The sequence below is a fragment of the Hyposmocoma kahamanoa genome, unplaced genomic scaffold (assembly GCF_003589595.1).
Source record: "Hyposmocoma kahamanoa isolate Upper Pololo Valley unplaced genomic scaffold, ASM358959v1 117, whole genome shotgun sequence".
Classification (NCBI taxonomy): Eukaryota; Metazoa; Arthropoda; class Insecta; order Lepidoptera; family Cosmopterigidae; genus Hyposmocoma; species Hyposmocoma kahamanoa.
This window is the reverse complement of record NW_020653397.1, coordinates 224,683-245,673: the sequence shown is the minus strand read 5'-3', so window position 1 is coordinate 245,673 and position 20,991 is coordinate 224,683. Positions and strand designations below refer to the sequence as shown.

The 20,991-nt window shown below is 40.8% G+C and overlaps 1 protein-coding gene across 1 annotated transcript; it reads right to left on the bottom strand.

Moving 5' to 3' along the window:
- Positions 1–756: 756 nt before the first annotated feature.
- On the bottom strand, positions 757–19,735 carry LOC113239939 (paired box protein Pax-1-like). Its single transcript, XM_026477106.1, has 5 exons — positions 19,565–19,735; positions 1,983–2,136; positions 1,722–1,854; positions 1,292–1,537; positions 757–1,133 (listed from the first exon to the last, which is right to left on the bottom strand). Exons 1-5 carry the CDS (start codon positions 19,644–19,646, stop codon positions 1,044–1,046), a joined length of 705 nt encoding a protein of 234 aa, XP_026332891.1. The 5' UTR covers positions 19,647–19,735; the 3' UTR covers positions 757–1,043.
- Positions 19,736–20,991: the final 1,256 nt, after the last annotated feature.

Sequence of the window (20,991 nt, the reverse complement as noted above, 5' to 3'; positions counted from 1 at the left end):
TAGAAACATAATTTTGTGCTGTGATTTCAACAATCGCTTCAAAAAAGGCAAGTGATAATGATTTCCAGGTATTCCAGAATTTGGTGCCGACCTTTGGCCAGTTTACTCGCAAAATAGTCGCTTGGTATTCTGACAGCTCTCTAGTTCAATCTAGCCGTACGCACACACTCAATTCATTTGTAGCCATCTGTTTTTGAGGATCCATGATGACATGGAGAAACGATGATTTCATGTTATCAAAGTTATTGCCGTCATCGGGCAATGAACCTCCATTGCAAAAGAATTAAGTTCATTTCCTTGCATAAAGCAAATAAGACAATCCAAAAATGCGTAGGTATTCACGACTGCCTACAAACCAGAAAAGCAGCAAAATGACACAATATTCTCACAGGCACTTTCCACTCCTATTTCACAGTCTTTTCAAAAGCATCCGAGCACCGTCGGTAATCATCGGCGCACCCGCGCGCCACTACAGAAAATGTACATGGGACCACTTCATTTTCGCTACAGATACGTACGAACTGTAATAATAATTTTTTTACAGTACAACAACAAAAGTTTTGTTTGTCCAAAAATAATAAACACGGTAGGTTTCCTTTTTTTTTAGCCCTGTTAACCTCAGTCGTGGTGAATGTTCATCGATCCCACGGCGCCGAAGCAACCGGCGAGAGGGAAACCCGGGGGGATTTTAGTGGGGTAGGCCCTCCAGTCTGGTGGGAGAGTCCCCACATAACCCCTGAGTCTCCCTGGGCTCAGGAGTATCCGCAAAGATTTCACCCCCTCAAAAAAAAGGCTCTTAAAAGGTTAACCTCCACGATTTAGTCGCTTGATGTCTGGTTAATTGTACCGTAGTAACTCCATGTCGTGCGGGAAACAGCCTGCAGCGAATTGTAAATTTTCCATTTAATTTGACAACGATACCGTTTGTACAAACTGTAGCTAGTGGCCACTCATACGTGACGTCAGGAGGTAGACGTTGAAGTGACATTGCACAGATTGGCAGGGAGGAGGGCGGCAGGTAATGCCGGCGGGTGCGGTGGCGGTCAGAGCGCAGCGTGCGCGTGCGCGTGGTGCGGATGCTGTTGGTGCGGGTGTGGCAGCGCGTGCGGGTTGCCCGTCGCATGCTGTCGGCCCTGTGGGGCAAAGAGTGCCTGCTTTATAATAACTGAAAAAGGTATTTCGGACTTTTGTTGACATTCTTCTAAGTAATTCTAATAAGGAATTCTGATGAACTGACATTTGTGAGAATTCAATTTAAGTGGTCAAGTTGATTCTTTCGTTGTGAATTTACCTGTAGATAAACATAATAATCGTAGGGCTGGTGCAGCGGCCAACAGCGCTGCGGGGGGACTGGGTAGAGCGGGGGCACGGGGTAGAGCTGCCCGCCGCCTAGCTTGTTGCGCAGGATTCGGCTGATGGAGGAGACGGAAGGCACGTTGTACTTGTCGCAGACACCGTCGGCCAACAGCCGGTCGCGGATCTCCCACGCAAAGATGCCTGGGTCTTTCGCTTTAAGCTGTTTTATGTATGATACGACCTATGGAGGGAAAACAAGTTAAGTTGGGACTCGTGTTTTGCATGTAAAGTAGATGTTCTCTTAAAAACATTTCCAAGAATTTTCGCCCTTTTTTGTACATAATTCCCAAAGAATAGAAACGCGACAATCCGTAGATAGTACAAACTAGGAGGAAAGTCAACACTCAAATATAAAATTACTGTACCTTGGGCGTGGTGACACGCGGCTTCGAGCCGCCGATGGCACCGGGTAGGATAGAGCCAGTCTCGTGGTAGCGCGCCAGGATCTTGGAGACGCAGCCGTGCGACACGCGCAGCTGCCGACTGATGTCGCACGGCCTAACGACACAAATAACTGGTAAGTGCATCTATCTTTGACAAATCTGAAGACTAAAGAAGTCGGTAAATAAGTCAGTACTTTATTCTTGTTTTAACCAGTACTTAGGTCGCTATCAATGGAAGCCTACCTGATGCCGAGCTGCGCGAGCTCGACGATGCGCAATCGCACGGCGTTGGGCAGCGGGCGCCCGTTCACGAACACGCCGCCCAGCTGGTTCACCTCGCCGTACTGCGCCGCGCTGCCGCCCACGCCGCCGCCGCCCATCGCGCCGCCGTTCGCCTCTGCCATTTTATAATCATAATTACAAAAAGGTTGATCCCTTCGGGCGTATTTCGTACAAAATTATTATGATATAATATGAGTATATGTGGATGTGAGCGTCGCGCACTGTATTAAACAGCAACTTCATAGCGATGTGACAACCACTGGTTCCCGCCCTCAATGTCTTACACAATGAACGATTGTGTAATATCAGGACCACCTTGAGCTACTTGGTTTGGACTTATCATCCAACCTCAACTATGGGCGATACATCGAGTGCTTGGCAAAAACTGCTGTCAGAAAATCAGGCATACTTTACAAGGTCAGGCGGTACTTCACACCTGAACAGCTTTTAAATCTGTACAAAGCACAAGTTCGATCGTGTATGTAATACTGCTGCCACCTTTGGGACGGCTCTGCCCATTACCAGTTAGCTGCCTTGGATTCGGTGGAGCGAAAAGCAAAGAGAATTATTAACAAAATCTCGACCATCGCAGAAAAGTAGCCTGCTTGTCGGTTTTCTATCGGGTACATTTCGGGGAGTGTGCGCAAGAACTTTTCAATTTAGTTCCACCCTCACCGTTCCTCCTTCGGTCAACTAGAAGGTCCGGAGCACTCCATTCTTATGTCTTTGATATTCCACCTATTCGCATTAAGCGCTTTGTTTTCTCCTTTCTGATGCGTACGGCAAAGGAATGGAATGCTCTACGGCATCTGTATTTCCCGAAAAGTACAATTTGGGGCTATTCAAGCCTAGAGTGAATAGGTATTTTTTAGGTAAACGCGTTCCATCGTCGGCCACATCGTCGCTTAACATCAAGTGAGATTGTGGCCAAGCGCGTGTCTATAAAAAAATGTCTTACTCAATCTGTTGTTCAAAAGCAACCGTAAATGTAGAAACTACTATCTCGCGTTCAGTTATTCTTTCCATCTCGCCAGTGAAATCGAAGGTCCACGTTCGTCGTTTTCATGTTTGTTCCCTTATAAAGTTAGCTTAATTTCTTTACAACCAATGGGCGCAGATGCTAAAGAACATACCAATACATGTAAACTTGTTCCTTTGATTCATACTCTTACGAGACTTTTAAAATTACAGTTTGGAATTGCCTACGCGTATCTCGTAAACGTAAATGTACATAACGTATAAAACATGGGCACGCATGTACAAATGTTTGGCGAGCATAAAACATGGTTGCGCATGTAACAGCCGAGACTTAAATTCGCTTTTAAAATTAAACCAATCCAATCTGCATGTGTCGAGGCTAATAATAGTTTTCAATTAAAATTCTTTAATTAATTTAATCGCGTCACCGCGCGGACTGGCGGCCACATGTCGCTGGTGTCGTGACATCGACGACATGCGACACTCGGACACTCGATACTGCGCGCTTTGATGTCGCCGTATATCGCGATTTTGTTTCGTAGTATCGTAAAATTTGGCTCTTAGACACTGAAATGGCTTATGGCGATGGCGAGTGGTAAAAACAAACGAAAAACAACTATGCACACACCCAAATAGCAAAGTGGCGAGATTGTTTTTTAAATATTTTACGACCACGCCGAAATCGTTTTTCAAACAAACCACAAGAAGCTTTGAGAGAGCGGTACGCGTGCGCAGCTCGTATTGCATCCGGCCAATAAAAGTTACAACTGTCAAGTCGCGTCACTTACGTTAGTTGCGGCGTACCGGGTGACAAGTGTCATAGCTAGTGACAAGCGATGGTGACATAGTTTGTCTCTGATGTTTTATTACTTTTACTATTGTGGAAATATACGATAGATATTGAACAAATCTTACTTTTGTGAATGACACAAGGTGACACAAAAAGTAAAATAATGCGTTTACCTAATTGATAAAAGTGGCACAGTAACCGATAGGACATAAGCATGAAGTCCCAAAAAGTAATTTAAAAATAGAATAGAGATCGAAATCTCATCCAGGTCATGATTAAATTATAATTATAATAATAATACTGCCACTGCTGGAACAAAGGCCTCCTACACAATTAGAGGGTTTGGGCTGTAGTTTCTACGTGGATCCAAGGCCGATTGGGAACTTCATATACATATTAAATTTTGCAAATTTGTGCATGCCTGGATTCGGACCCAAGACCCCCTGCTTAAGAGGCGCTTGATCTTTAACTTTAACTTTTTGTAACTTTCAAGTCCATCGGTTACAGTCAAGAGAGCACCAAGATTAGAACGTTAGACTTTTTAATAGGTATTATATAATATCAAGTGACGGGACAAGCGAAGTAGTAACCGACACGCACGTTAGTGGCAGTACCGCTCAGAGTTTTAAATCGAAAGATCTGAGGGGCGCAGCGGCAGTCCACTGCGCCCGTCGTCTGAGACTTAAGTTGACTAGTCCCATGTGCCTGTCATTTCAACAGCACCCTTACCCTTCAAAATAACGGAACGCATTATCCCGACATTACTGCTTGGCGGCAGAAATAGGTAAGGCAGAAATAGGGAGTACTTCCGTGGACGAACTCTTTCCAAGAAGCTCTACTGCTACTAAATTAGACCGCCCTTATTAGATTATTAGATTTTATTAGATTATTATTTTGTCTAAAATATTTTGAATCGCGAAATAAACGAAAGAATTAGATTTATTTTCAACATGCATAATACTTTCTGAGAAAAACAGCATTGAGATGCTGGCTGGCACCGACGTCTCACCAAGTTCCTTCTTCATTTTCCGTTTAGATACCTACGCAATTCTAAAAACTAACGTAGTGAATTTAGTGAAAGTTATTGTGTCGATGTTATTGATGTCATTTTCTATCATTATTTACCCTTTACTTAATGAGCGGTAGTATTCCACGTCCATCACCGGTCCGCAGACAGGCGGGAGAGGGGCGGGTAGTTATGGAAAGACCGCTGACAAATTGCGCGGGCGTCTTTGACGGAGGGCAATGTGGTGAGCAAAACAACGGTGTACGTGTTTCGTCTTACTGATTTATATTTATTACAGGGCACTTCAATGTACAAACTGAGACCAATTCATTGCAAATACATGCATCAGACTGAGTTTTTCATAATTTTACTGTAGCTTTGAATATTGAAACCTAATAACCTAATTTCAAGAAATCTACATTATGAGAATCAGAAAAACGAAAGATCTTTATTTTCTGTAATGGTGCCTGTTCATTACCGTCGTTTTTGTTGAATCGTGTTCTAAAGTCCCAAGTTGAGTTATTAACGCCTTTTACCTATGGTTTGACTAGTTTGTAGAAAAAGCTGTAGCGCCGGCGCGACGGCGCGTTAGAAGCTGCGCGGGCGCATGGGCGGGGCAGACACGGAGGACCATGTGTGACAATACAGGGACAGGACACACTTGGCCACTGCTTTAATGGCCGTGTTTTAATTTATTGTTGGCAGGATTAAATTAAGAAACCCAAAAATGTAAACTGAGAAAGAAAGAACATTTAGCGAATACGGATCGCGCCTCTTATCTAAGCATTAATGAACCTTATCTCCATTCGAGTTAGAAATCTTCCAAGGGAAAGGTAAGTTCTGTTTAAAAACGACCGAAAATTTGGCACATGGACTTGGTCGCGGCGTTTTACTGCCCTAATCCTTTGATGTGCAAGCGCAGCGACAGCGTGACATGCGGTCGGTTCGTGGAAGCGCGTGCGCGGTGGCAGCCACGTGTTGCGCCCGTGTGTGGCCGCCACAGACGCTGTGGCTGCTACTAATGAGCAGTTTTATGATCCGAGAATCTCGTGAAACTTTCAGTGGCAATGTGGTATTCAAATTTTTATTATAAGTTTGGAGTTGTTATTCGCTTCTTTGCTTTTTATGGTCCATGATATCCACATCGTAGAAGGTGACGAAGAACATGTTAACTGCAAATTCTAATATTTTGCGCACGAACGTCACTCAAATCAATCTGAATTCTTTTTCACCTGAAACAGTATCACAGATTTAATTAGCAGCTTCGCGTGCGGAGGACCGAGACAAATGGATTGTCACGCGTATTCGCGGCTTCGCGCGTCGCCCTCGGCTGGACCGCGATTATTGCCAGCTAATGAGTGTTAAGTGTTGCCAGCGCTAATGCTGCTAAAATTGCATTACGTTGCACTCAGAGCTTTGTATTTGAGGAACTACCACCGCAATTTGAACCATGTAAATTGCAGTAATAAACGGAGAAACGATTTGTGCTTATATAAGGAATAAGGTAACATAAAGGAAATTTCGCCGTTATTATTGCAGCTGCAGGTTTAAAGAAGTTTATTTCACATAACATTTCCACTGAAAAAATATCCACCGGAGGGAATAATATTTTCTATAATTTGTATAAAATAAAACTGGATACGAAATGCTGTGGCGACTGGATGAAAAAAATTTTATACATTTTAGTATCAGGCTATATGGAGGCGACGCAGAACACGTTACTATGTTGTCTGGGAAGCTTTTTTCTTAACCTCCCTCTACGATGTGACTTCATGTCGCTCCGATTGAGTCATAAGAAAAAAGGACAGTCTAAAAACCTGGACGTTAATTGTAGAGTCAAGGGTACAGCAAAGAAAGTCGAAGACTCGACTTTTGCAGTTCTACTCATGATTGAAGGAACTTGAGAATTTGAGGACTGAGCCGTTTTGAGTGCGGCAATATCAAATGTGTGTAGTTTATTTTATTCTTTACGGCAATCGCAAAAAGCATGTTTTGCTGTAACTAGTGGCAGTCGAGTCGAGCTCAGTTGCATCCGCGCTCATCCAGCGCCAAGCCTCGCCAAGTCTCGCCATTAGCCTGTAGCGGTTTTATATCGTATAAGGAAATTTTAAATTCATACACTTCAAAATCTATGAAATGTGTGTAGCGAAACATTTGTACACCACATGGTTGAAGCATCCTGTGGCTGGACGGCTACTTCTATTCTATTTAGCAAACGTGATAAGGAGACTATTACCTGAACATGTTTCAATCGTTTGACGTACGAGTATAGCATTAGGAGTCGATACAATCTCAAATGGCTTTGGTTGATTCGCATAACAGTGAAAGCGTTGAATCAATCGCTTTGGAAAAAATATAAGTAACATTGAGGATACACTGATTAGTACACATGGTGTGAAAATACGAATTCTAAAAATGTTAACGATTGAAAAAAGAGAAACTGGCATCGAAATTTTACAATAAAACCGCTGTATTCAATAGGTATACCAATGATTTTCTTATTTGTTTGAACTAAATAGAACACGTATGGCACACGATATGCATTTCTCAAGTGGTTTCACTTTCGTTTGTAAGAAAATAAATTCTGAAATAAAGGCAGTGTCCCCGCTGCTCGACCCAAGCAAAATTACGTATTAGTACGGAAAAAATAATTCACCTGAGGTAGTAGACGTTTAAAACTTAAATTCAAATTTAAAAAGCCCCCGATACCATACTGTACACCAAAAAGGCAATAAAGTCACCACTCGTAAACTAAACAACTCGACGAGCCCAATTTAATGAACCTATTCACGACGAGTTCTACTCATAGTTGAAAAGATGGACAATCATCTGTACTGGTTGTGGTATCAAATCCAGGTTATATTCTCGTAATGATCGGATTTACATAGATACCAAATTTCAAGTCGATCGGACAAATCCAAAAAAATGAAATATTATTTATGACTCAGGACAAAGACTGGGAAAAGAGCTAATGATCTTTGAACAGTTGAGCAGATGTTGATCAAATGTACCAAAGGACAATCCCGATTAAATTAGCCTTCAAATAACAAAGAAACGCTTTGAAAGCAGTCCCGCCGTTTAGGAACTATGATGCCACAAACAGACACTCCGATACACAGACAAAATTCCCTGTCTTTGCGTTTGGAGTTAAAAAAGCGTGTTTTTCATACGTGTTCAAAAATGTTTTTGTTGATAATTTCTGAAAAACATTAATTCATTAGGTATGTTTCATTTCAACGCATGAATAATTTCACTTTTCAGTCCATTAATCAGTTTTCAGCTCCGCGACGAGACTTGGTCGCGAGAGGCAATAATTGCGACAAAACGACGACGCAAAGTCGCACCCATTATTTACGACATTAGGACGCTTTGATACTGGAGATGGGATCAGCGCATTACAGCGCTAAAGGGATATAGCAGAACGTCAGATAGTGTCTTTTGTCGATACTCAAACAAAGTCACCGCGAGTGCTTTAATTGTACATTCTTCTACAAATTTCGGCGGAATCTCTATATAAAAATAATAATAGCCGGACATGACAGCTTATTTAATGTTGAAATAATACTGAACCTTAAAATATTTCCTAAAAGCCTTCCGTATCTGTGCACTTTATTATTAATATTTGTCGACAAAATCATTACGATTATGTCATTCGTGTAATACTCTTTGTAAATATGTACATTAACCTCGACAGTTACAGCACTCACCTAAAATTCGAACTCTCGTAACAACAAAACTTTCACGGATCATTAACTAAAGAACATGCAATTTCAAAACGTAAACCCAACGTTGAATTATCGATACATGACATGCAATGATTGATTTACGCCACTGATTAACACGCAGCGCCGTCTGCTGCGAACATCGATAACGATACAATAATCGCGAGAGAAAAAAGCTACAACACTACAAGTCTATAATACATCGGCTTCTTTAACTCGCTACTAATTGGTTTGGAAGAGGGATGGAGCTATTTAAAAAGTGGTCTGCAAGAAAAGGAACGATGTAGTCGGGAAACATCTTTCTTTGCCCACGTGATTTATGGATCCCCTTTGACGCTGGATGGTGACAGTTACTAGTGTTTTCGGCGAATATAACGCATTCATTAATTCGAAGACTTGAGAAGTTTAATACTGTACAAGATATATCGGCGCGTCGTTTGAAGCGCCGCAATTTGGGAAAGAACAAAGGGACCATTGGTTTGTTCAAAGTTGCCCCAAAGTGCGTGCGTGAATTATTTATTGCAATGTACATTCGTTTATGTATAATCTTTTATTTTCTATCTATCTGCGGAGACGAAGTTTGTTGATTGTAGAAACTTGGAGATTAGGTTATTTATATTAGCATTCACTTTTGAAATCACCTTTTATTTCTCTATGCTTTTGATTTCTATAAGTTTCAATGCTGCTGTATTTTACTTTTGCGCGGTTAAAGTTTCGGTAGGATGATTATAATAATGTGTATTCAAAATAATATTTCACCAAGTCAAGGTCGATCAAAATAACATACAACATATAATGAAAAAACAATTTTTGCGGCCATACGTATAATTTCCACTTCATTTACTTTTTACAGCACACAACTATAATCAGCTTATTACTATATCTCATATCATTAGATCAACAAATTATGCAATAATCCGTTATCTAGGCAGAAGTTATTTACTACATGAATAACAACGATGTGTGCGACAATTAGTCTAAATATTTATAAGCCTGCACTTATTCTTCATAAACTATAGACGCCGAAGGTTGCGAAATAGTCTACTCAAGTACGCACATTCGCACACTAGTGTACTGAACACCCAGCGCCCAATCAGAACGCAAGGTTGTTAGTGCCCGCCCAGAGGTAAATAAACTTTGGTGCAGTGGAATGTGTTATTTATTTATTAATAATATTTATCGGTGTGTTTGCCAACAGTTTCGTTAGAGATTTATTTGATCACGGCGCTGACACGATGACATAGTTTTTCTGATGACCCTTGAAATAAATGTACGCACGTGCGAGTTTGCGTGCCGGTTTTATTGGCGCTAAATCTGGATGGACCTTTGATAGCCTTTGCATTCAAACCATTTTATCTACAACGTACATTCGTACTGATTGTTAAAATGGAGCTCGCAGCTCTATCTCTCTTCTCCATCTAGTAATTCCTAAACAATGCTTAAGTTAAAATAACAATCAATAAGTGACGATATATTAATACATAATTTCCTTGAAACGAATGTGAAAATTGCTTTCTCAATCCATTGGTGCGTTACGTAAAGAACGTTAGATCTGCCTATCCATCTAATGTTTCTCCAACAGTGGATCTGCGAGTGGTCACACTTGAAGGGTCCTCGACGCCATCGAGTGGTCCGGTAAGTAGTCCGGGGCTACCGGACCACCCACGGCGTCAGGGGCCGACAAACGCTCAGCAGAACAAATACTGCCGTGCAGCTAGAGCGGTAGCGGCAGTACCAGTGCAAAACAATCATGCGACATCTACCGCTTTTATAGAGCTTACGTACACATGGGAACGTTCTAAAGATATTTTCGGTAGGCTTGAACTGGAAACGGATTAAATTAAGTATTTTTAAATAAATAGACTATGTAAATAGTGCGTATGAACGTATAAAAACCTCAATGACATTCTAGAAAATTTTGTCGTTTACTATTTATTTATGTATTTACAGAAATATTATATCTATTTACGTTATTACATCGACAGCGACGGTTAGGAAACTTTAAATTTCAATCATTTACTAAATCGAGTTAATTATTCAGACCCCTCTTGACAATGTTTGCATTCCACATCACCTCTGTTTACTATTGCTGAAGGGGCGCATGGCGCTGCGTTTAGGCATTGGAGATGGTGAAAAATGACGACCGGCCAGGGCCCAACGCGTCGGCTCCTTGGCTTCAGCTGCCCTTATTAACCCTGCGCGGCCGCACCGACCATAACTCATGTCTAGCTAATTATCGACACGGCACGCGCCACTCCCGCGCACTCCGCCGCATTCCCCGCTAAATGTCACTGGCTGTACTCGTCACTCACTCGCCGTGCTCGCTGCGCCATCGCCATCGCGCCACCAATTTGTTCCGCCGTAAAGCTTTATGGGTTGGCGAAGTGATTTTGATTTGTTTCCACCTATTTTGGGATATCCGCCAGGAGTTCATTGCACATGGGGGCGGCTGGACCTCAGCGTGGAATGTCAGCAATTTTGGGGTAAGAGCAAAGGCTAAGACAAAAATGTGAAGGCGTAATAATTGGCTAAACATGTCATTTAAATGAGGCTGACTGAACTTGTCAAACCAGCACACTACACACAAAACAATATCACGGAGGTCTACCTAACGTAGGCGACGTTTAAAAGTCTCATGCCTATAAATGTGTAAATCCATTTCAAAGTTGTAGATCCCGTTGTGATGCGCAGGAGCATCTGTCAAGACAGTAGCCGAGGGCGCGGGGGGGTTTCGTCGCACGGTGGGCAATGTTTGCCGCCATTACGCTGTTGACACTAGCTGCCGCGGCTAATGCGTGCGCAAACAATGCTGTGCCTGCGCACTGCATAGCATCGCGCATGCGCGCTCTCACGCGTTCGTCCCTCGTCAGAGTTTGAGAGCTTCAAATGAGTAGAGGTAAAGTATGAACGGTAAATTAATTAATAGGTAGGAAATATTGATTTAAGTGATCGACGTAGATTTTAAATGTGAATTTAAAAAAGTTATGCAACCTTTGCCACAAATGAAGCTGCCTATACCTAGATGAAGTGAAATCTCCCGTTCAAACAAAACAAAATCCTGTGGGTGGGCCAAATGAATTTAGTGCAAGACGGATGTTATTTTTTAAATATTAATAACGCACTCAATTGTGAATCAACCTTTTCCATGACCTATCTACGCTGTAGATCGAATACCGCAAACAGAAAAGTTTTGAGAGTCAGTGAAGGAAGCAAACGATAGTCAATTAGACAAACAACAGGTACTGTTTGCTGATGAGCGGCGATCGATGGTTCCGCCCGGTAGCCGCTGCGCCGACGCAGGCCACTTAGAAAGCTACCGCCGCCGCACAATGTGTAATAGAGGCCATTTAGGTCTCATGATTTAAAGCGTTAGAGAACTTCCGAGTGACAAATGTGAATAATTACAGAAAAAAATAAATTTGAAATTTGCTTAAATTTTATATTGATAAAGTGAAAACAAATTCTTACATTAAAATTAAAACCATTAAAAGAAATGGCTTACTTAAATAGTTCAAAAGTACTTCTTAATGAGCACCTCTAAGACCTTTTACCAAGCTCGTGACTTTATTAAATTCAGAGTAATATTATTATTTTAAAGTTTTCGGTTTAATTTTTTTTCTCGAATGTTCCACCGTGTTTGGATAAGATTTTACATCATTAATGAGGTCTCATATTCGTTATTAGCTCACAAAAAACTGAACTCAAATCTCATGGAGTTTAGAATCGTCTTTAATAGGGTCATCATTCGCAAATAGTAAACATGTCCAGGTACATATATCTTTAAATATATTTTTTTACACACACGCATAACCTCGCAGTAGGAAGACCCTGTATCGCGGGTATCATAGACACACATAGTAAGCCACAAATTACACCCAAACTTACGAAAGAAATAAATGTAGGCCATACAAGAACTCTGCGTGCCAGCTCAGCATGATAGCCATTCGGCCACGGAGGCAGTCAATCTTTAAATATGAATGCAATTAAGACAAATTCTGATTACACGTCATATATGGTGTGGGAAGACGTCCACACTCTTATCGTCAGCTTGTCATAGCACTGACACAGTGAAAGCTGACCCGCTCTGCTGCGAAGTATTTTTCTTTCCGAGGACTTACGTATTACCATGTATTACTAACATTTTAAAATGGGAATAAACGCTATTAAAAAAGTTTAACAGGTTATAATTTTTAATAAAAAGATCGATGGATATCACGGTGGGAAAATATTGTGAAATTTAAAAGGTCAATTATTTTAACGGGTGTTTTCACATATTCTGCGTCTGAAACGGGATAAGAGATAAATGTGAAAATACTTATTAAAATTGTTTTATCGCGTTAATTCCCGTTTTAAAATGTAAGTTTTTTTATAATGTCAAGTCACTGCTAGTACGCTTCACGCCTGTCCATAACAGTTGCAGTGCCACTCAGAGCTTTAAATCGCAAAGGTCTGAGGGGCACTGCACTGCGTCCATCACCCTGAGACATAAGTTGATAAGTCCCATGTGCCTGTAATTTCACCAGCACCCTTACCCTTCTAAACTGGAACACAGTAATGCTGACGTTACTACTTGGAGGCAGAAATAGAAAAGGTGGCTGTACTACACTGGAACGAACTCTTCCACAAGGAGCTCTACTGCTACAAAATTACAAAGTATGACAAAAGGGCGCTAACCCTCATACTGGTCAGGGAATGATATTTGAGTAACGCCGCAGCCTGGTGTCTACCATATATAGAGTGACTGCCAGCTCATAAGGCAATGAAACAAAAGAGAAATCTGTTGGTCGTGTTTCAAATGTCTAGGAAAAAAAGAGTATAGACGAAGCAATAGATAAACAGACTGTGTATAGATATTAGCACATCTCGTTTTTATTCGGGTACTTTACAGTTCACAACGACGAATTGCATTAGGGATTACACAGCCATAAAAATACGTGCACACGTTGGTCGTAGACACGCGCGCCTTAAATGCGTGTATTCCGATGAGCATTTTTTTCAAATTACCTATAATTATTAGGCAAAATCTGATCGACTAGGAAACTTAGCCAAATAATAATGGACTCTATTTTAGCGGTTTAAAGTTAATAAGTTACGTTTGATACTCTGCACTTGCAAATAACTTCATACCAGAACACATGGAGTAACGCCAAGTCGAAGACTAGAAAGAAATTTGTGAGTCATGTACGCTTACCTCGTAATTCATTGTCGATCAAGTTATCAAAGTCAACACCTGGATATAGGTAATAATGCAACATAAATGACCACAAATTACACGTAAACTCACGAGAAATATAAATATGGGCCGTACAAATATTTCTCCTAGCCGGTAATCGAACCCGGGACCTCTGCGTGGCAGTTCAGCATGGTAACCGTTCGCCACGGGGGAGTTCAATTTCGTTAATTCAAGATGTAATTATACATAACGAAAAATAAAGATTAAATGACAAATGCGTAATTTGCTGTAACCTTTCACCTATCTGATAGTTTATCAGATTATCTATAGTCTGATAGACAAGATATTTAAACTTCTAGCTCATACGATGGAAATCCGCCGGGGAAATAGAACGCCATAGTAAAAAAAAGACGCCGGTTAGGACAAATCGCAAAGGTAAATCGCAAAAGATTCAAATGCTTAAAACTAATTAATTGCAAAAGTACGAAATCCAGTTTGTTATTTGATAAATTAGCTGCTATTTACAATCAAGTGTCTCTGTCCAATCCATAATCCGTAATCCATAATAGAATGAATTCGATTCGTCCGACAGCCGAAACAAAAAAGCCGGCTTTTAATTATTATTAACCTTTTAAGCTAGATAAACAAATAGTTAATCGTTTGTCTGCTCAACAATGTCAGTGATCAACAATGATTTCATCGGAGAGACAAATAAAACAATAACTGGACCGATTTGTAGGCAGTGATATGATAAACCGGTTCTTTACTAAAAAAGGTACAAACAATTTCTTAATTCTGATAATTAATTATTAATGAAGTTTAATATGGATAATGTATTGAATACAATAAATTGATGAAAAACTCCACTAGCACAGCTTAAAATAGAGCACCCACGTAATGCGTTGAATAGAGTAAACAAAAACGAGAGCAAAAACCAAAATGCGATTAGCAGCCGGATCGACAAGTCGGCGTCGTCCGTCGCCAGCGTATGCACCACCAAACCACGCGAAAGTTAACGCGAAACATTTTCATAGCCTTATATCTTCATCGTAAGGATTATTTTCTAGGACAGAGCGGCACTCGAAATCAGAGTAGAGTATATTATCAAGTTCCATTTGTAGGTCGTTTTTACGCGAATTGTTGTAAGGGTCATTTTGTTTTGAACAGAGTACTCGTAAGTGAACAAGTCAGAGGCAAATATTGACTTTACAAATAAGGTACATAGTGTCTAATTGACAGGAAATTGTAACATTATTCGTTGTTTGGAGATGTACTTAGGCTGCTGACAGTATATCAAGTTTCAAGGGTAAGTAACTATTATAGGAGACATTGGTTTCTATGGATTCGAAATTAATCATTAGGTAGAACCTGTGTATGAAAGGCAACAAACGAATATTATAGGATAAAATGAAGGTAAATTTTTATAGAATTGATATTCAATTTTTATTAATATTTTTTTTTTGTGAAATTATTCCACTACTTTGAAAAAATTCCTTCGATCCGGCCGGATTCGAACCGACGTCGGTTCAAATCCGGGGGATCGAAGGATTTTTTCTGAGTGTTCGATCTTTGTATTAATAATTAAAGTGAAGTTGTTTACAATGTACTTTCTTGAATCAAAAGTTTTGAGTAACCTGTGAAAGGTAATGTCGGATTTATGTTCTTAGAACTTTACTACTGGCTCCTCAATTACCCGGACATTAGCAATCATAGCTCAGTCCGGCCCGTGTCCGTGAGCGCGGAAATGAGCCGAGAATCGGAGAAATGAGCGCGCTGCCGCCGGAGCCGCCGGAGCCGCCGGAGCCGGCGGGCAAACAAACCGCAATCCAAACACGCTTGTGTTTGTCGCCTTAAGTTGAACGTGTGTTTACCTGAGTGAGGCCTAATAAATATAATATGAATATATACGAGCCAGGAGTATGGGAATGACGAAGTAAAGAGAAATTGTTTTTCGCGTCGATGTCAATTTCGAAGAAGATAACGTGACAATACGAGTAGCTTGGATTTTTGGTCAAAAGTTGTTAGCGAGCAGCGCGAGATATAAAACAAAATTAAATACTACAAAGTAATTTCGCAAAAATTGGTTAACAGACGAGAAATAAATGCAATAAACGCGTAAAACTGTTGTATAGAGTGTGCCTAATGATTCTTAATGAAGTGATTTTCGATCAGTTTCCTGCTTTTTTATAAATAGAGTATTCATTACACATATCGACCAATAAACGTTATAGGCAAAGGTCCGAGATAATTTTAACAAATGCCCGCGTCCGTTATCAGCGCATTAAACGCCGCTAACAGTCTCCGCATCCGAAAAATAATTAGAATTTGTTCATTAAATTTTATAGTTTTATATCGAGCGCTTTATGCGAAATGTTGGATTTTTTTCTCGAGTTTTCTATTCTATGAATTTTTTCTATTAATAATAGGCTAGCCACGTGTTAGTTTACTGAGAGGTAGCTATAACTGAATATAACGCGATGTATTATGGTCACCATCTAATATGCATGACATCGCACGTGTAGTGTGAAATCGAGATACGATAAAGAATTGTGTCTGGAGCTCGATCTACTCTCTTACATTCTGTGGTAAAATAATAAACAACTTATTCAAGATAACCAACTAACTTCGATTTCGTTTGTATCAATCAAATTGTATTGGACTTCGTCGATAATTTCTGAGTAGGAACTGGTCACTTAGCTGGGCAGCGCGCGCGCGGAGGTGGTTCAGGGCGCGACTCCCACGCTCTGATGATCGCAATGACCAGGGACATGATATCACTTGTTGACAAACAATCGACGATAACAAATAATACCAAAACGCAAGACAAGTTATGGAATGCAGAATAGATATAGCGCTCTATGGATATGTGCAAAAAAATTTCGATGCTAGTGACGAAAGCGGAAGACGTACCTATGTCTATATGCCAAGAACGTTGTAATGGTGGTCAACAGTATCTTTTTACCCCAATGGTGAACATGTAGGTATGTATGCTTACTGGTTAGGATTACAATAGTAATCCCTCGTTTATTTAGCTTTGACTATACGGGGACACGACATAGATACATCTATTACCAAGTAACCAAGGTTTAGGTTCGTATTCTTGAAATGCTAATAAGTGTTCCTGTATCGAATAATGTATATTTATTTTTTAACCGACTTCAAAAAAAGGAGGAGTTTCTCAATTGGACTACTTTTTTTGTATGTTACGCGATAACTACGTGATAGCATTTGTTAACCGAATTTGATGATTCTTTTTTTTGTTAGAAAAAGAGGGTACCTCAAAAGTGGTGCAATTTAAATTAGAAGGAAACATTTCACCGGTAAGAGTGGCAAACTAGGGGATGAATCCGGTTTCGCGCACTTTCCGGTAACCGATTTCAAAAAAACTTGGCAAATAGATGTAATTCCACGAACTTTTGAGGTCGGCTTTGTTCCTCTGTATTGAGATTATATAATACCTATATTATGTAAACAAAAACGGCGTGAAGTATATGTATGTTTGTATAAAAAGAAACCCAGCTATTTAGTCGTCACTATTTTGGTATTAAACACTGTGATCTCTTATTTCAATACCAGTGTTTTGCATACGTTTGTTCTGTCGTCATTGTAAAAACCAGTTCATTGGCAACGGGTAGGTAGTTACTTAATGAATTCAATAAATTAAGAAAAAATAGGAAGCTTTTACCACTAAATTCGATCCAAAACGCTTAAGGTGGATTGTGTTCTGCAGGAGTGCGCGTGGCGAGCGTGCGCCGGCACAGGCGATGAAGTGACGTGCGGCGTATCGGCGTCGATAACCCGTGACGCCCCGCGACCCGCGATAACCTGCGCGCGTTTACTGCAACTTTATGCGCCTGCGCCACTCGATTTGCCGCTTTTTATGGAATTTGAATACTCAGCAATTTACCGACGTATTTTATATTTTTATTTTATGTCTACTACTTAAAATTCAGATTAGTGATTCAGTAGGTACCTATACACATTATATTTATAAAAAAAATTATAAAAATTGTTCGGCCGTCAAACTTATGGTAACTGAAGTTCTCGCGGGTAACAATAAACTAGTCTTTTTAAATTTATTGCTTAATTTCTGTGTAGGTAATAAGACAAACAAACAGACAATTAATCAATGAGCAAGCGACGTACCTCAGATAAGCGAGTCGCGTGACTTGGTGACCCGCGAAACTGTCAGCCCACCCATTATCGCGGTTCTGCTATAATTGGCAGTTCGATACTCATTATCAGTTTGTCGATAGTGTGTGGCCATCACTAGCCGCTTTGCTGCGCGTAGCAACGCAGCAAGATCTCGCTCTACCTCATCGGTCTTAAATTTTTTATATGGATGGTTACAGTAATATTACCTGACATATTAAGTAAGAGAACTTTCAGCAGTGTTTGCGCAAACCTTAGAATCATAACGCATAGAAACCTAGTCCGCACACGCTAAGTGAGGCAAATTAAAGCGCTCCCAAAGGGCCCACACGAGCGGTCGGGCCTTCAGTGCTCAAGGTCAACTTGCACCGCGAACAGCTCCAGAATTTTAGCTAAAAATGACGAAATGTGCGGTAAATGAGTGTAAAAATACGTCAGACAAACATAAAATAGATACTAACATCACATTTCACAAGGAAGTAACGCGTTTCAACTTGTATTTTCATATAAATATTCACTAAAACCGAAAATTAACCTACTACTAAAACTAGCCTACATGAATTTGATTTTTGCCTCACTTGTGACAGTTCGGTTGATATGAAACTGTCATTCTGTACGTTATTATTCTAAGGCGCAAACATTATATTTATTAAAGTTTTTAGGCTTACTTCACTAGCGGAGACACGAGCAGTATATTTCGTTCAAGTGTTTATATCGTTTCACGCAACAAACATTACAACATTTTGTAATGTTGGATAGAAGTTTTGTAAACTTTATTGTGGCAGTGTTATTATATACATTTGTTACTTGTTTTGCCCATAAACATCGTTTTTCGTGAGAAATCGTGAACTGATGTCAGACACGTCGGTGTCATGCCATGGCTACGACTACACCTCGGCGTTCGTCGCGAATACCCCATCAGCGTACTCTTAAAATTTCGTCCAAGTTACTAAACTCAATACTGGAAAAATTTTCCCAAATCTGGGGTAGATAATATTGCCATAAAAAGAAACTGAATACAATGATAAGTAGATATCTACTTTAAAAATATTATTACTCACTTTTGCGATATAATATTTCAATGTTACATACCTGTACACCAGCATTGGACATAGCTACGAGAACTATATAACTAGCGATTGATTAGACATTCATTAGATAGACATTCATCTTCTTTTGCTTACCTACCTAGCCTACTTAGCTTTTCTCTCCAATAAATTTCTGATTTCCCTTTCACAATCCTGTTTTACGATTTATGGTAGATCAAATTAAGAACCAACTGACTATAGAACTTGTAAATTCAAACATGCAATTTAAGAACGTGATAATTCAGCTTTATGTGTGTCTAGGCATCTGTAGATACTGTAATATCATCACCTTAGCCAGCAGTTCGCAGTTTACAACTGAGTTAAACGATAACATTGGTAACGAGCAATTCTGGCGCGAAAACCACATTGTTACATTTTTGTGAGGACTATCTACCCATATCTACGGCAAAAGAAAGTGGTGCGACGTAGTCCTAAGCACGTAAATAAATACTTGTTAGGCAATAAGTACTTTAAGTAGGTATAATCAGTATTATTTAGTTATTTTTATGCGTTACTAAAGAACAGTTGCAGCTGGTTAATCGCTCTGCCGCGGCGCGTTAATTCAGTTATAGTGAGTGCTATATAGATACTTCATGTAGTACATATGCATCAAGTATACAATTGGTGTACTGACCGGAGTCCATGGTGTACCCGGCGGCGGCGGCGGCCGCGTGCAGCGCCCCGTACTCTTTACCGTCCATTCCACCAAGCATCATCACTCACTCACTGCACCATGCCCGTGCGGGCTGAACCTCGCGAAAGTCTCGCCTCGACAGCACTGGCGAACGTGAACCTGCGGTCGCGCAGGCCTGACATGTGGTGGCCGCGAGCAGCGCCACCGGCGGCGCACGCGCAGTCGTTGCGCCTGCCCCGCCTCCCGCCGCCATTGGCGCGCATCGGCCAATCGCTGCGCTTCATTTCGGTCGCGCTCCTTTTTCCGTTTCGCGTTCTATTTGAAGCGTGCTGATGCGTCTCTGTTTCGTGTCATCGCATTCAATGCTCTATGCCTGAAAGCTTACGGCTGCAATTGCGCAGCTCTCGAGTTGTAGGTGGTTGTAGCATGTCTGTTTTCCCCTTCGGTCGGATGCGCTCGGGCGGCGCGCGCGACGAGAACCGAGGAAAATGTCGCTCGGTGGGGCGCTGGCCTGCGCCGCCGCCGGGGCCCAGCGTGGTTAGTGGGGATGTTAGGCTAGTGTTATGTACCGGGGCACTTATGTGCGTATGTTTATGTAAGCGTCGCTGCGGCATGTACTCAGAGTGTAATTGATATTGTACGTGTCGCCTAATTTTATTAGGCACTACTCGCAGCCGCTTAACCTATCGACAGCGCTGACATGTGACACTTCATTCGCCTCGACCACTGAATCACTTGGAACACGGAATTTCATTAAATAAGACAACATTTTCAATTTCGCTCTACAAAGATAAGAAATATTTTTATCGCTCGATGGTTATTGCAGAAGAAATTGAAACGGAGAGATACTCTCACAGGTTGTAGGTATACTCGTATTTGCCTCAAGATTGGTAGCAGATGAGATGTCTAAGACAGACATGGCAACACTGCCCGCGCTCCGAGCGGGCCGCAGCCGTAAAATCAAAAAACAAAAAATCTCTCTTCACGTAACGGTCGCCGCCGTCGCACACGTCGCTAAACTTTGTAATTTATTTTTCTCGAATAATTATAAGTTAATACAGTCCACTAGCATTGCATTTCCACTGAGCCTATACTTGAGATGTTCAATCTATGGAGCCCATAAGCGACGTACCTAGTCATAGGCTCAAGTGGAAAATATTATTGCATAGATATACATAAGTATAAATATTCTGTCAGTCTAACTATTTATGGATACCTAACAAATAATTGTGTGTTGGTTTTAACACTGTCATTGATATTCACAATTAATTTTTGCTTAAGTAACGTCCAAAATTAAAAATCACTGATTTTTTATTGCATGGTTGTTAACTAAGTGACGATAGATGTTGTAGATGGCAACCACAAGGTCGGACTTTGGGCGAACCTAAAAATGTTTCATTACCCTCTTTTACGCCCCATCATCATCA